Source organism: Tupaia chinensis, unplaced genomic scaffold (assembly GCF_000334495.1).
Source record: "Tupaia chinensis unplaced genomic scaffold, TupChi_1.0 Scaffold000104_1, whole genome shotgun sequence".
Lineage (NCBI taxonomy): Eukaryota > Metazoa > Chordata > Mammalia > Scandentia > Tupaiidae > Tupaia > Tupaia belangeri.
This window is the reverse complement of record NW_006159568.1, coordinates 1,988,158-2,002,292: the sequence shown is the minus strand read 5'-3', so window position 1 is coordinate 2,002,292 and position 14,135 is coordinate 1,988,158. Positions and strand designations below refer to the sequence as shown.

Genomic DNA, 14,135 nt, shown 5'->3' with positions numbered 1-14,135 from the left:
AACTGTAACAGGAACAAAAACCTCCCCGGAGCATAACACAGAGGTGAGGGTGGCCCTTCCTCCTCCCCTCCAGGAGACTCCTGGTGGCAGAGCACTGGCATGCTCTTGTTCCCTGGGGCCAGGCCGAGCCCTGGAACGTTGTCGCTGTCATGGGCCCCATGCCAGGGCTTTGCCCTCCCTCGCACAGTGCTGCACGGGTGTTGGTGCTCTGAGTGGCCCCAGGGACGAGGTATGGAGTCTGCTCATTGCGGTGGAGGGGAGGAGGTAACCAAAGCCTGAGTCTGAGGGGGTGGAGGAAGAACTGCTGGGGTCCTGAGGACCACTGCCTGGGGAACTGGGAGGAACAGGCAGGTGAATTCCTCCAAGGGTAGGCAGGGATTGGGGTAAACACCAGAGAACCCCTCCCCAACATGCTGGGGACCCTTCACCCCATCAGTGTGGATCTGTGTCTCTGACCTGAGGCCACATAATGTCACCATCATGACGGCAATGAGGCGAATGGCAGGAGACAGTATGACAAGTCGTGCCCTGCCCTCCTCTCTGCAAGGATCCACGTCCCCCAGAAAACGGAGGGCCAGCGTCTCCCAGAGTCTTGAGGGAGTCCAAGTGCTCCTCCCTGGCTGGGGGGGTGATGGCCCCTTCTTCTCGCCCTGCCCTGCTCATTGCCCTGTGTACCCACGAGCCGTGCCATCGCCTCCCAAGGCGGGCTGCATCCCTCCAGGTCATCCTACTACCTGTGACCCCTCCGGAACACCCACCCCTCGGGCGCCCTGTGAACGCCTACCCGTCCTCCAAGGCCCAGCATTGCCCGACTGCTGTCCGTGTCATATGTGATGCCGTTTGTTTTTCCACACTGGAAACTTCTTGAGGGCAGGAGCCGGGTCCCACTCACCTCTGTATCCACCAGACCCGAGGTCCAACAGGCACGCAGTCTGCTGAACAAATTAGTTTCCACTTAATGAGCTCATGAGGATTCTGTCTTCCTCAGAATGAGGAAGCAGGAAGGTTCCCTTTTTCCTGTAACAATCCACCTTTGGGGGCTGATGGCAGAAGCTCAGGCTTCGCAAGCAGAAGGCAGTCCAGATTTCTGGGGGCACACGTTGCATTTTAAAGATATAAAGTGTGTGTGTTCAAGGAGGTGCATTTCAACAAGACAGTGGAAGAGGGAAAGCGTCACATTAAATGCACATCACTACAGCCATCACCCGGGACTGAACTTCACAGCGCGCTGCTTTAGCAGCGGGTGGTTGGCACGGGGCTCCTGCAAGTAGCATAAGCACTCTGAAGAGGCCAATGAAGAGGCTGAGGGTCCCCCGAACCCCCACAGGAGGCTGTGAGCAGGTCCCTGTAGCATTCCGGAAGGGGCTCCTCCATCCTAGACTGTGGGCCCTGCAGGCTCGCTCTCAACAACTCGCCTGCTTTGGTCTTTGCTGGAAACTGACTGAAGGGTGAAGAGATGGACGAAGCAGTTTGCCCAGCCCCTGCCTGGGTTCCACCAGGACCTTTCATAGTATCTACGGGTGACTCCAGAGGCCAGCCTGTCCCATGTGCTGGGCCTGCATACACTGACCCTAGGGCCCGTGGGAGCAAACGGCAAGCCTTGGCTTCAGTCCCTGCCAGGCCCTGGTCAAGTGACATTCGCCACTTCTGAGGGTCTCAGAGAACTGTCCCGTGACTGTCCTGGGACTCCCCGGCAGAGCTCCATGTGGCTGACACACAGGCCCCTTCTGGAAGCTCTGACAGGATTCCCTCCTGCTCGCTCTGCTCACCAGGGCACGGCCCGGGATCACTGGGCGAGGGCCCAGCCTTCCTGAAGCCTGAGCCTGCCATGACTTTCCTGTGAAGGGCTGCTCTGAAGGCCCCTCTCCACGCCCGGACGTCACTGGGGTCATTCTTCTGACAGCATCTTGGGCCTGACAGGCAGGCGGGCCCTCGTGCCCAGAGCCTCCTTTCTCTCTGCAGAGGCCATATTGTTCTGGGGACAGCCAGAAGGCCCTTGACTCCTGTGCTCAAGGACAGAGCTGCTCAATGGCTGGGGCACTACCGTCAATAATGGGAACAGCAAGGAAAGGAGATCCCCCTCCGTGGCTCTGGGCCGGGAGGCCCATTAGTGGCTGCGGGCTGTGCGGAGGGAGGGTGACGTATTGTGTGGCAGGCAGCTTTTTTTCTCTCCCTCAGAGAAATCCAGTTCCTTTTTTTTCTCTCTCATTAATTGGCAGCAGATGAAAAAAAAAAAAAAAAAGAAGCCAAAACAAAACCCAAAAAAATAATATTGTTTATTGTTTTATATTCCAGATCTCTACTTCAAAAATACTTAGCTATTTTTAATATATTATGTAAACATCCATAAGAATATTGAGAAATGAGTACAAGAAATGATAAACTTTAAATTCAAGATAGTGCTTACCAAAAGGGTCATGCACTGGGCATGCTATGAGAAGAATATGTAGTTTCCTAAAAGTTATGGCAGATATCCAAATTTGTTATGATATATCAGGTTAGTAGATTTTCACTATTTTAAAGAAAAACTTTTTTTCTCTCCCTCAGAGAAATCCAGTTCCTTTTTTTTCTCTCTCATTAATTGGCAGCAGATGAAAAAAAAAAAAAAAGAAGCCAAAACAAAACCCAAACCAACGCCAGTAACCTGAATGGGGAGCGTTTCTGAAAGGGAAAAGCTGTTTCCATTGTTAGATGTCCAAGAAAACATGAATACATGCTGGCAGAGGAAACGGTCACAATGAGAGGAAGAAGAGGGAGAGGTTCATAAAATTAAGGAACGAAATTCTTTTCAGCAGCTCCCATCCTGTAAGCTGGCTCCTCGAAGGCTGTGGTCCCTACGGGAAGCTGGAGGTTGGATTTCCCAGGGAGACTTCAGCGAGATGAAGGCTGGGATGCGAGCGAAGGCAACGCCAGGGGGAAGCAGCCCGGCTTGGCCCCCAACAGAGCCTTTTCAGAGGGGAAAATTGCTCTGGAAGATCATGTACAGAGAAAGGCCTTGCACTGTGGGCCAATCCCAACGTGCCCAGTGAGGCCTCACCATTCCCCCGTGGCCCAGGGAGTGGCCTCCCCAAGCCCTCCATCTCTCACGGGCTCCCTTGGGTTCACCTCTGCCTGGACAAGTGCCAGCCCCTCTCATTTCTCGTTCACTGCTTGCTCCCCACCCCCAAACAAAGGGACACCCCCAGGTACTCCTTGCTCCCTTGGCTCGCAGAATGTTTTGGAAAGTACAAACCAGACCAAGAGGCGGGACTGACTTCTTTGAAGACTGGACCCAGGCCACAGCCCATGTGGCAATGATGGTCGGCCGGGGAAGCCTGGACCAACAATCAAGGATGTGGGAGGATGACTAAGAGGTGGACTGGGCATGAAAGGTCACCAAGGGAACAGCTTTGGCCACAGACCACTGAGATCCCTGTGGCCACCTGTAGGAACAGGCCATTTAGTCCTGTCCTGCCCAGGTCTACAGGTGGCCCGAGTCCTCCTCCCTGGCCTTGTCACCACGGTGGGCTTGAACCGGGCAGCTGAGTGTCCTACTGCTAACGACCAGACTCGCTGCTCGTGCTCCTCCCACATGTACTGGGATGACAGCCACCAGCTCCCAGGCCACTGGACCAGCCGGGCAGGCAGGATGGCGTGGGGCCTGGCTGCTCCTGTGGTAGATGCCAGCCAGAGGGAAGAGCCCCTGCTCCTGTCATGGGCAGGGTGAGAGTGGCCGTGTACACACATGCCAGCATATGGGTGTTTTTATCTGTGTGGGGGCGACGTGGATGACGAGAGACCTGCTGGGTCCCTGACAGGTAGGGATGCCGCCCTCCCCGAGGACCAGGGTGAGCCTGGCCATGCAGAGCCAGGGAAAGGGCACTGGCTGTGGCTGCGAAGTCTGCCCTGCTGCTGGGAGCGGTGCGACTCACACAAGGGACTCCTCCGAGCCACCCCTGCCTCACAGGGTAGATGCTTCCTAGGGCGGCGCTGGGCAGCTAACAGGAGGAGTCCTGCCGTTGCCCGGTGCTGTGCCCGGGGGGTTAGCACAGCCTGCCTGCATGCAGAGTGAACGCCCGGTTGCTGGCTGTGTTCGAGGCTCCTGACCACCCCCCCCCCAGTTGCCCGGTACTGTGCCCCGGGGGTTAGCAAGCCTTCCTGCAGGCAGAGCGAATGCCCGATTGCTGGCTGTGTTTCAGGCTCCTGACCCTCCACTGCCAGAGCTGATCACGGGTCTGCCTGCTGCTCTGCCCAGGTCCCAGTATGCCCAGCTCAGGTGCCCAGGGCCTGCTGCACTGGGACCACTGCCCCGCCCACCCCACCTCCAGGCCTTGGTATCCACAGGCCCAGGTGGCATGCCTTGCGGTGGGATCAGTGCCCCTTCAGGACCCCCTGTGGTATATAACAGAAGGGAGAAGACTATATATTAAATGACTATTTTATTTACACACCCTATTCATAAATAATTGAATCCTTTTTTTGACTGCACAATGATTCCTGGAAGCTCTCCTAATGATTACACTGGGTGACTACACATAGCGGCTTATTCGTCTGCGTGACCACGTTCTCATGTATGTGCTCACACGCACCCTCACACAGGGACACACACACACACACACACACACACACGCATACCACAGTGGGTAGGACCCCGGGCCTCCTGGGCTCTCATAGCACCAGCATTCGGCTCCCAGCAGCCTTGGGGCCCGTGGGAAAACTCGGCCCCTGGCACAGGTGTGAATTCGAAGGCCGGAGAACAAAGAGATGCAGCCCAGGGAGCCCCCGCCCCGCCCCGTCCCGCCCCGCCGGGCTGCCCCGCCTCCATCCGTCCTGGAAGGCATCTCTTTGGATTTGCAAATATTTTAATTCACAGCAACTCAAGGAGGGGGTGGGGGTGGGGGCTGGAGGGTGTGCAGGCGTCCCTCGGTCTTTACCCAGGCCTTCTCCAGCCCCCAGAGGTGGCAACAGCACTCTAGAGACATGCAGTGGTGTGCTAGTACCATACGCACGACACGAACTGGACGCGGCCGGCTCTCAGGCTCGGTCCCCGAGCAGGGCCGGGCCGGGCTGCTCACAGGGTCCGCACAGCCACTGGGTAGAGGAGGGACAAGTGCTCGGCCCCTTTGATGGGGAGCTTTCTGGTGGTGTAGTAGTGGATGACTTCCGGGACGCTGTCAAACGGGGGGCTGTTCTGACCCAGAATGTACTTCTCTTTGGTTTTGGCCAGTTTCATGTGCATAAAGCCCTGGTTGCTCCTGTGAAGGAAACACAGAGGTCGTTAGGGTCGGAGGGTGAGCAGAGGCCAGGACCACATTGTGCTGCTGTGCGGAGAAGCGGGGCGGGGTGGGGAGGGCTGAAGGGCGCCAAGGCAGAGAGCCTCCCGCTCGATTTTGCCTGGACGCCCACGAGAGAGGACTTCACAACGCTTGTGGGAAAACAGAATTAAAAGCACAAGTTTATTCTGGTGCAAAGAAATGTAAAATCCAGGCCTAGTTTTTTCATAAGATCCATTTTCCATGAACTTCCTGAAGAGCCCACGAATCGGTATTCATACTTGTTCCCCTGAGAACTAACCCTCTGGTACCGAGACCCAGGCCAGGTTTCTGCTACAGTGCAAGACCCTCTGGCTGCCGGGGACAGAAAGGATCCCGCCATAGAGCCGCTGTGCGCTGCACCTCCGAGCCAGCGCCGAGGCCCAAGACCAGCCGACAAGCTGCGCCCAAGTGCTCCCAACTCCAGCACGCGACTCGGAACAGCAGCAACTGCCAGGGGTACTAAGAGCTTCTGGACCTTCATCAGGAAGAAAAACAGCGCACGGCCCCTCTTCCCACGACTGGTGCAGATACTGTTTAAGCCTTGCCTGGCAGGGGCAAGTCCTTCGTGTCCCCAGTTCCATGACGAGTGGGCAGGGCAGAGCTCCCCCAGTTTATAGGCGAGTAAACAGAATGTACAGGGATGGAAGGTGAATTGTTTCCCCCTTCTATAGCAGGGGGATTGTCTGGGAAGGAGCCACCTGGTCATGGACTACATTTCCCAGCCTCCCTTGCATGCGGTCAGTCATGTGACTAGCTTTTTTTTTCCTTCAGGAGAGACTTTTGCTGTAGGGCAAGTATGCTCGCCAGAAAGACAGACAGGGAGAGACAGAAAGCGAGAGAGACAGAGACAGAAAATGAGACAGAGAGACAGAAAGCTATCCGGGGGGAGTAGTCACACTGCAGTCCCTTTTCCATTCTCGGGATTTTGGGCACGCGCACACACACACACGTGCTCAGCCTGAGTTTTAAGCTGCCAGGTCCAGGACTTGAACCATGGCTGACTTACATGGGAGTCCAGCGACATAACCATTACCTCATCTGCTGGTCCCAGTCTTGTGACTAGCGTTAGCCACTGGAATGTGGGCAGATGTGTGCTCTTTCCCAACCTCCTTCTCAGTGATCTCCCTCAGAAAACTTGCTTCTCATAAAAGGTCCAGCCTGTTTCCTCTGCCAGGCAGTCTTCCAGGTTCCCACAGCATGGCTCCTACCTTCACGTGGCTGCACATTCCTGGCTCTGTCAGCACTTGCCTCCCTGCACTGTGATTACCGAGCACCCTCCGAGTTCCTCTGAGCACACCACGGCGCAGGGCTTGGTTTCTGTGCCCGCCGTGCTTGGCTTTAGACCCGCCTGGGAGGAGCTGCCTGAAGTGTCTGCTGAAGAAAGGGCAGTGGGTGGGCTCTTGTGCTCCCTGCTCTGCGAAGGCCATAGTCTACCCGCCAGGGGCCCTTTCCCATTGAATGCCCAGGCTCCTGCCACACCGGGTCACTCACCCCTCCACCCACCCCTGTTGGCCCAGGCTGCACACTCAGCTCCGAGCCTGGCTGTTCAGGATGCCATTACATTCTGCGGCTATGGCTGTGCACGCTTTGGAGTTGTTGTTCTTTTTTTTTTTTGGAGAGGTTTTTGCCATAGGGCAGCGTGCGCTCACCAGAAAGAGAAAGCGAGAAATCACCCCCCAAGGGGGATGGCCACGCCGCAATCCCTTCTCCTCCATCCTCCTCTCGGGATCTTGGGCACACACGCATACACGCCTGGTGTGAGTTTAACCCACCGGGTCTGGGACTCGAACTGCAGTCGACTACATGGGAGTCCAGCAACATAGCCATTACACTAACTGCTGATCCCAGCTTTAGAGTTTTTCTAAAGCATGGTCCAGTTTACTAACGCTTCATCACTTAGAAAGTTAGGAAGCTGGGGCTTTGGACTGACCTCTGACACCATCTCCAGGGCATGTCCCCAGGCACTGGTAACTTGTGAACAGCCCTAGGTGCTCTGCTTGCAGGTGAACAAAGGCGCCTCCCCGCGGGGACCCAGAAGGCGTACAGCATACCCATACCTGGGCTCCACTTCTCACTCTGTGGCTCCTCAGGGGCACAGGAGGGCTAAGTACAGCTCTCCCAGCCCGGACTGGGCTCCAGAGCTTACCAGTGCCCGCTCTATTAGTGCGTTAACTCAGGCCCCAGGATCACCTTCCAAGGGGCAGAACAAATGCTTAATGAAGTGCGGGCACTGAGCAATACATCTGCTCATAATAATGTATTTAGAGATGTCACCCTCGGCTTAAAGGAAATCGTTTGGAGAGCAATTACATTTCAAAAGAGAATAATTCCTGCAAAGAATTGAAATTTAAATCAAGATTTTTTAAGGCTGGCAATGTTCTAATTACAGAGCCTGTGGCAAGTTCTGCTCCGCAGTGAAGGGTCATTTCATTGGAGAATTGTCTCCACACGTCTGAGAAGCAGGAAGCACACTTCGGCCGTGAGGAAGGAACGGTGTGTGTGTTCAAGGAAAAGCGAAACCATGTTTGAGCGGAGACTCACCCACCCACCGTGCTGACGAGATCACAAATCTGGGCCAGTTTGGAAAGGGCTGTGATTGTTTAAACGACGTCTTGCTAACTTATGGAGGTTACGTTCCTCAACCTCCTTCAAAAAGAGATTGCCAACATTGTGTCTAAGAAACCAGTGGGAAGAGGGCCAGCTGGTGTCATGGTGGTTAAGGCACCAGACTCCCCCATGACTGACCGTGGTTCGAGTCATGGACCCAGCGGCTTGAAAATCAGGCCAGGTGCGCGCACACACACACACACAATCCTGAGAAGAGAATGGAGAAGAGATTGTGGCATGGCCATCCCTGGTCTCACTTTCCCTCTCTCTGTCTCTCTCTGGTGAGCGCACACAAGCTCTAACAAAAACCTTTAAAAAAAGAAAGAAAGAAAGAAAAGAAAACAGAGGGAAGAGGGAAAACGCTCTGTGCTCTCAGAGTCCACATGCTCAGCTCTGCCTGGAGAACGGGTGTGTGTTGAGGAGAGCGGGAGAAGGGAGGGTATGACCTCATGTCATTCCTCTCTCCGCAGGCTGAGTGAGGTGACATGTGGGGAGTCATCAGGCTTTGTGAGAATCACAGATCTGCAGCTGGAGGAGCAGAGTGTGTGTAGGGGGGTGTGAGACAGAGGGTCATGGTGGCTGGTCCGAGCGGGGCTGACAGGGAACTGGAGCTCCCTGAGTCTGAGGTTAAGGGTAACTCATACGGGTTAACAGGGTGACATTTCCGCATGGAAACCAGTCTTACACCCTCCAGAAAGGGACCGCTCGGACATGGCAGCAATGGTGCTGATCACGCCAAAGGTGGCAGCTGAAGCTTCTCCACCCCAGGGCTACAGGGTGGGAATGGCCACCGTTAGTTCTGTGCAGTGTCATCTCAAGACACGAGGTGGGGCTGCTGTCCCCAAGGCTCTCCCGAGTCTCTGGGCCTGCTGGCCATTCCTACACAAGCCTCATTCACCTACACTGCTTTAAGCACCTACTTGTTGACCACCCGGAACAGGCTGTGCCAGAGGCAGGCTCCTGGAGGAAAGGCCCTTTCCCCTGGGCTCAGGCTGCACAGAGCTTCTTTTGCCTTCGGGCTGTCCTTATGCTTTGCTGGCCTCTGTCCCTGCCCCCACTGGACCCAGAGGGAGGCTAATTTCATTCTGGAAGGTCCTAGATTCTTAAACTGCTGCTCAGCCCCTGAGGGCTTCCTGTGGGAAGGGGTAGGGAGGCAACCTTACTTGCAGGAAGGAAGGAAGGAGTGAGGCTGCCTCCCTACTCCTTCCTGCAGAGGACAGAACCAGAACCAGGCTCCCATTTTATTTTATTTTATTTTATTTTGAGAGGTTTTGGCTATAGGGCGCGTGCGCTCGCCAGACAGAGACAGACAGAGAGACAGAAAGCGAGAAATCACCCCCCAGGGGGGATGGCCACGCTGCAATCCCTTCTCCTCCATTCTCCTCTCGGGATCTCGGGCACGCACGCACACGTGCCCAGCGTGAGTTTTAAGCCACCGGGTCCGGGACGCGAACCGCGGGCGACTACGTAGGAGTCCAGCGACATAGCCATTATGCCAACTGCTGGTCCCCAGGCTCCCTTTTACAACTAACCCAATCCCACTGGGCCTTAATCCAGTCCCGAGGGGATGCCCTCCTGATCCAGTGGCCTCTCACGGGCTCATGCTCTTCACAGTGTTAGGATGGGGATTAAATGTTTCCCTTGGGTCAACTTCCCCCACCCCAGCCCTTGTCCCCTGGAACATGGAGGCTCAGCCAGGGGAGGTGAAAGGCCCAGGACCACAGATCGATCAGCAGGCAGTCTCCCCTGGGGTCCTCCCACATGGGAACACCTCCTTGGGAATGAACAAGGCCACGTGGGAGTGGGTTCCTTATAAAAGGAGGCTCCTGACCTCGTACACTAGGGAGGCACCCACCCTGCTCCAGGTAGGCCAGGCAGAGTGATGAGTGAGGGACTTTGGGCCCTGAGCAAATGACTCCTCCAGGCTGAGCCTGTTCCCACCATGCAGGGCCTGTGGTAGGCCAGGGGCAGCAGAGGGGCTGGAAGTGAAGGACCACATGTGGCACACACAGACGGGGCCTCCCAGAGATCGGGAACTGCATCCTGACCGGAGCAGCTCCCTGACAGAGGCAGAGTGGAAACCCCCCACAGCAGGTTTGGGGATTCCAAGACTATGTGCTAATTCTCGACTAAGAGGCAAGCAGGTTCTGCCTCATCCACGATCCCCGGGACACATGATGTAGCAATACATCCTGACTGGGCACAAGGTCCCCTCAGAGAGGGATGCCACCCAGTGGCAGCTGAAGATTTGAAAGTGGCTGTCAGAGAGGGCATGAATGACTCTCAACTCGATGGAAAAGATGACACCCAACATAAAATGGGCAACAAGGAAAACCCATGGAGAACAGAGGGGTACATCAATAAGGGGTGTGCGCGGGGAAGCCGTGGTGGCTCCCAACAGAATGTTTTTAGAGCTAGAAGCGGCCTGGGGCCATCTCCTCTCATCCCCCTTGGGGTACGTGGAAGGAAGCTGAGGCCAGAGAGTGCAAGGCTGAGCCCAAAGGCACACAGCTAGGGGTGCTGGGCTGAAGCCAGAGCCCAGGCCCACGTGTCTGGCGCTAGGTGGCGACTCTGGGCAGAGCACGCTGCACCCCCTGCAAGTCGGCGAGCCACAGCTGCACCCCCTGGGCAGGCAGGGCCCGGGAACGTCCAGGTGCTGCCTACAAGATCTCCTTTGATAGGACACCTTGTGAGAGCAGTCGCAATGAGGGGTGTCTCTGCCGGGTGACCTGTGTAATGAGTCCTGTGAGACTGGCAGAGGCTGGGGTGCAGGGGCTGTCGCTGCGCTCAGATCGCTCATTATCATCACAAAAAGCACCTCCTCATCACCAGGATTATCAAAGGGGGGGGGCTAATAACAGGCCCCACCTCACCGCCTAATCACGAGCTTTAATAAAACATCACTCAGCCCACAGCTGCCGGCCGCCGAGCAGGGTGCGCGGCCTCACCTCTCGCTTTTAGACCTAATTGCTTGATGCATATTTCATGAAGAATCCTGGATAATAGTTATGTTAAATTGCTGCTTTTCATGATGAAATGACTTAAAAATACTCGCATATAATATTTATGTGGGAGAAGGCAAAGACATTGCCCTCTGGGACTGCTGTGCAGGACCTGGTGGTGAGATCCACACACAGAGGAAATGGGTTCACCTGAGCCTGCAGCTGGTCGTCCTTCCACTCAAAGGCCGTCCGTGGGTGGAGGGACAACCAATCCCTGTACTCTCTACTGCCAGTACAGAGCGTGGCCTTCCCGGGCACCAGGCACTGAGCTGGTCTAAATGGCCATCCCCTCCTAAACTCTTTAAGAGGTGTGTGAACTTGCTGGAAAGAGAAGACAGACAGAGACAGTAAGAGGGAAAGTGAGAAGTCACCCAGTGTGATTTTCAAGCCACCAGGTCCAGAACTTGAACCATGGTTGGTCATGGGAGGCCAGCAACATAACCACTATACCACCTGCTGCCCCCCCAAACCTTTAATCTCCATCCTAACAACAGGAAGAAGAGGGGTCTAGCGAGGTCACTGGGTCATGGGAACACCTCCTTGGGAATGAACAAGGCCACGTGGGAGCGGGTTTGTTATAAAAGGAGGCTCTGAGCCTGATTGTCTTTTTCCTGCACTCACTTCTGCCACGGGATGACCCTCCCAGATGCAGAGGAGCAGGAAGCACAGCACGACCTGCTGTTCTGCGGTGGCTGCTCTTCCTCAGGCAGCCCATGTGCAGGTGTCCTTGGGCCCGATTTACAGATGAACAAACAAAGTCAGCTCAAGCGACCTGACTGGGGCTGCACCACCCCGGAAGCAGGAGTGAACCTGGACGCAAGTCCGCTGAGCTCAGGCAGAGCCTGAGTTGGCTGTCAGCCTCCCACACAAATATTTGACTCCATTTTCCCCTCATGGTAGACGGAAAAAGGGGTGATCTGGGACCCCCGAGGAGAAAGTAAGGCTGCTGTCCTTCTAGCATGGTGCTCAGCAGAGAAGGAGGGGCCCAGCTGAGTCCTGGTGGAAGCACAGAATCCCACACTCAGTGTCCTGGTCTGGACCTGGGTCCCCTCTCTACAGATGCCACCTAACATCGCGAGAGGAGCGGCTTCACAGCAGTCACCTGAAGCCAGAATTCCAACGCTTCGCCTCTGGGGTCTGATTGCTCACCCTGAACCTGGGCAGATCCCACCTGCTCAGGACCTGGCCTGTCTCCTCCATGGAAGGGAAGACCCCATGTGCTTCCTAGACCCACACTGGCTAGCAGGGCTGGCGGTATATGTGAGACGCCCTTGTGCAGATGAGAAGACAAGGGTTGAGGAGAAGCAACTGCCTGGCCACACGGAGCGTGTCCCCAGGGCTCCCTGAGCTGGGGACAGGGTGTGAGTCCTCCTTGCTGGTGACTCACTGAGTGACTGCATGACTCTGGAAAGTGTGGGGTGGGGGCACCGAGGCCCCCTCCAGCTGAGAGGTCCCAGGAGTCAAGGAGCTGGGATGAAGGGGCCCACGAGGCCATGTGGCCAGCACCTGCATCCTGTCACCACCTTTCCAAACAGCCTTCCCCATGACAGGCCCGAGACACACACCAAGTTATCATGAACGGATGTCTCAATGGAAACGCTGCTGAGCCCGACGGCTTGATTTACAGCCAAATAATTAGACTTTCAATAAACGCAACAGCACCGATTAGCCTTCCTGAGACGCCTGAGCATTCCTCAAGCTCTGAGTTGGCGGCCTGGGGTGAAGGCCGACCGTAAATCATGACAAAAAGCCATCTCCAGGCCGGAGAACTGGCGGGTGGTTCTCTCGGTGAACACTTAGAGATGAAAGGCTTGTTTTTGCACACAAAGCAGCAGGTAGGTAAAAATGAACCCATTTTGAGAAATTTTCTTAGAATACCAATAAAGTGTCAGACAATCAGGTGTTTTTTTTTTTTTTTTCCCAACTTTTACTATAATGTACATGCACTTGCAGGAAAGAGAGAGAGGGGGAGAGGCAGAGGTAGAGGCAGAGGGAGAAATCACCCCCAGGAGTGATCATGCCACAATCCCTTCTCTATTCTCTTCAGAATTTTGGGCATGCACACACACATGCATGGTGTGTTTTTCAAGCTGCTGGGTCCAGGACTCGGACGTTTAGTCAGCCAGTGGGAATCTAGTTGCCTCAACCACCATGCCACCTGGCTGGTCCAGCAGGGCTTAAAGCAAAGGCAGTGAGCCTCCCATTCCTGGAGGTGTGAGCAGGAGGGTGATGATGCTTGGGGGGTGGGGGTTAAGTTGACTTCTGAGGTCCCCTGCAGTGTTCCAATCAGCCCTTGGGCTCTGCCAAGTGCATGGGAAACTGCAGGTGGGGCATGCAGTGGCCACTGGGATGGGCCTAAGCTCTGGACTGAAGTCAAGTGCCTGGACTTGAACTGTGGTCCCAGTGATGTCACTGGCAAGGTAAGTCAAGTCCCTTGTCCTCGGACCTCAGCATCCACATCTGGACAAAGTGGAGGGGTTCTTCCGGTTGAAGTTCTCAGCCAATGAAGGACATCCAGGTTGGGTGGGGGCTACCCACTGGCCACGGGGAATAAGGCGGGGTAGGATGGCTGCTCTCATAGGGGGAGAAAGACGGGCATGACACTGGCCACACTGCATCCCTGGGCTTGGGCATAAGGACAGAGGCAGGCTTCCTACGCTTGTGCCAGTGCCATGCCAGAACCCCTGCCAGCCAAGGGTGGTCCCTTTCTACTGAGGACAACCCTGTCAGCCTGTAGTCCCACAGAGCTGTGGCTCTCGACTCAAGAGATTCTATGCTCTCCCCACCTCCAGGGGGCGTCTAGAGACCCGGTGCTACTGTATCTGGTGAGAGGTGGCCATGCTGCTACTCATGCCACAATGCACATGATAGCCGTCCAGGATGGACAGCCCTCCACGACAGACAGCCCACCCCAACTTTCAGCCATAGCACTTGGCAGTCAGCAGTGCTTGCCCTCATCTCAGAAGTGGCCATTGGAATAGAGTCCACGCTCACAGCTGCTGTGAGGGCGCAGGGGAACCTCTAGTGGAAGTGTGGATGTTGGATCAAGATTAGGCTGTTGGGACCAGCAGTTAGCGTAATGGCTATGTCGCCGAACTCCCATGTAGCCGACTGTGGTTCGCGTCCCAGACCCGGTGGCTTCACGCCGGGCACGGCACGTGTGTGTGTGTGGATCCCGAGAGGAGAATGGAGGAGAAGGGATTGCGGCGTGACCATTCCCCCTGGGGGTTGA

General features: G+C 55.6%; 1 protein-coding gene across 1 annotated transcript in view; it reads right to left on the bottom strand.

Annotated features, from left to right (window-relative positions):
- Positions 1-2,813: 2,813 nt before the first annotated feature.
- Positions 2,814-14,135, bottom strand: part of SHB (SH2 domain containing adaptor protein B) — a gene marked incomplete at its 5' end in the record, with an annotated part of 162,259 nt that continues 150,937 nt past the window's right edge. Inside the window, 1 exon segment of the mRNA XM_014586009.2 lies at positions 2,814-5,234. Within this exon segment, the coding sequence (XP_014441495.1) occupies positions 5,051-5,234 (184 nt within the window).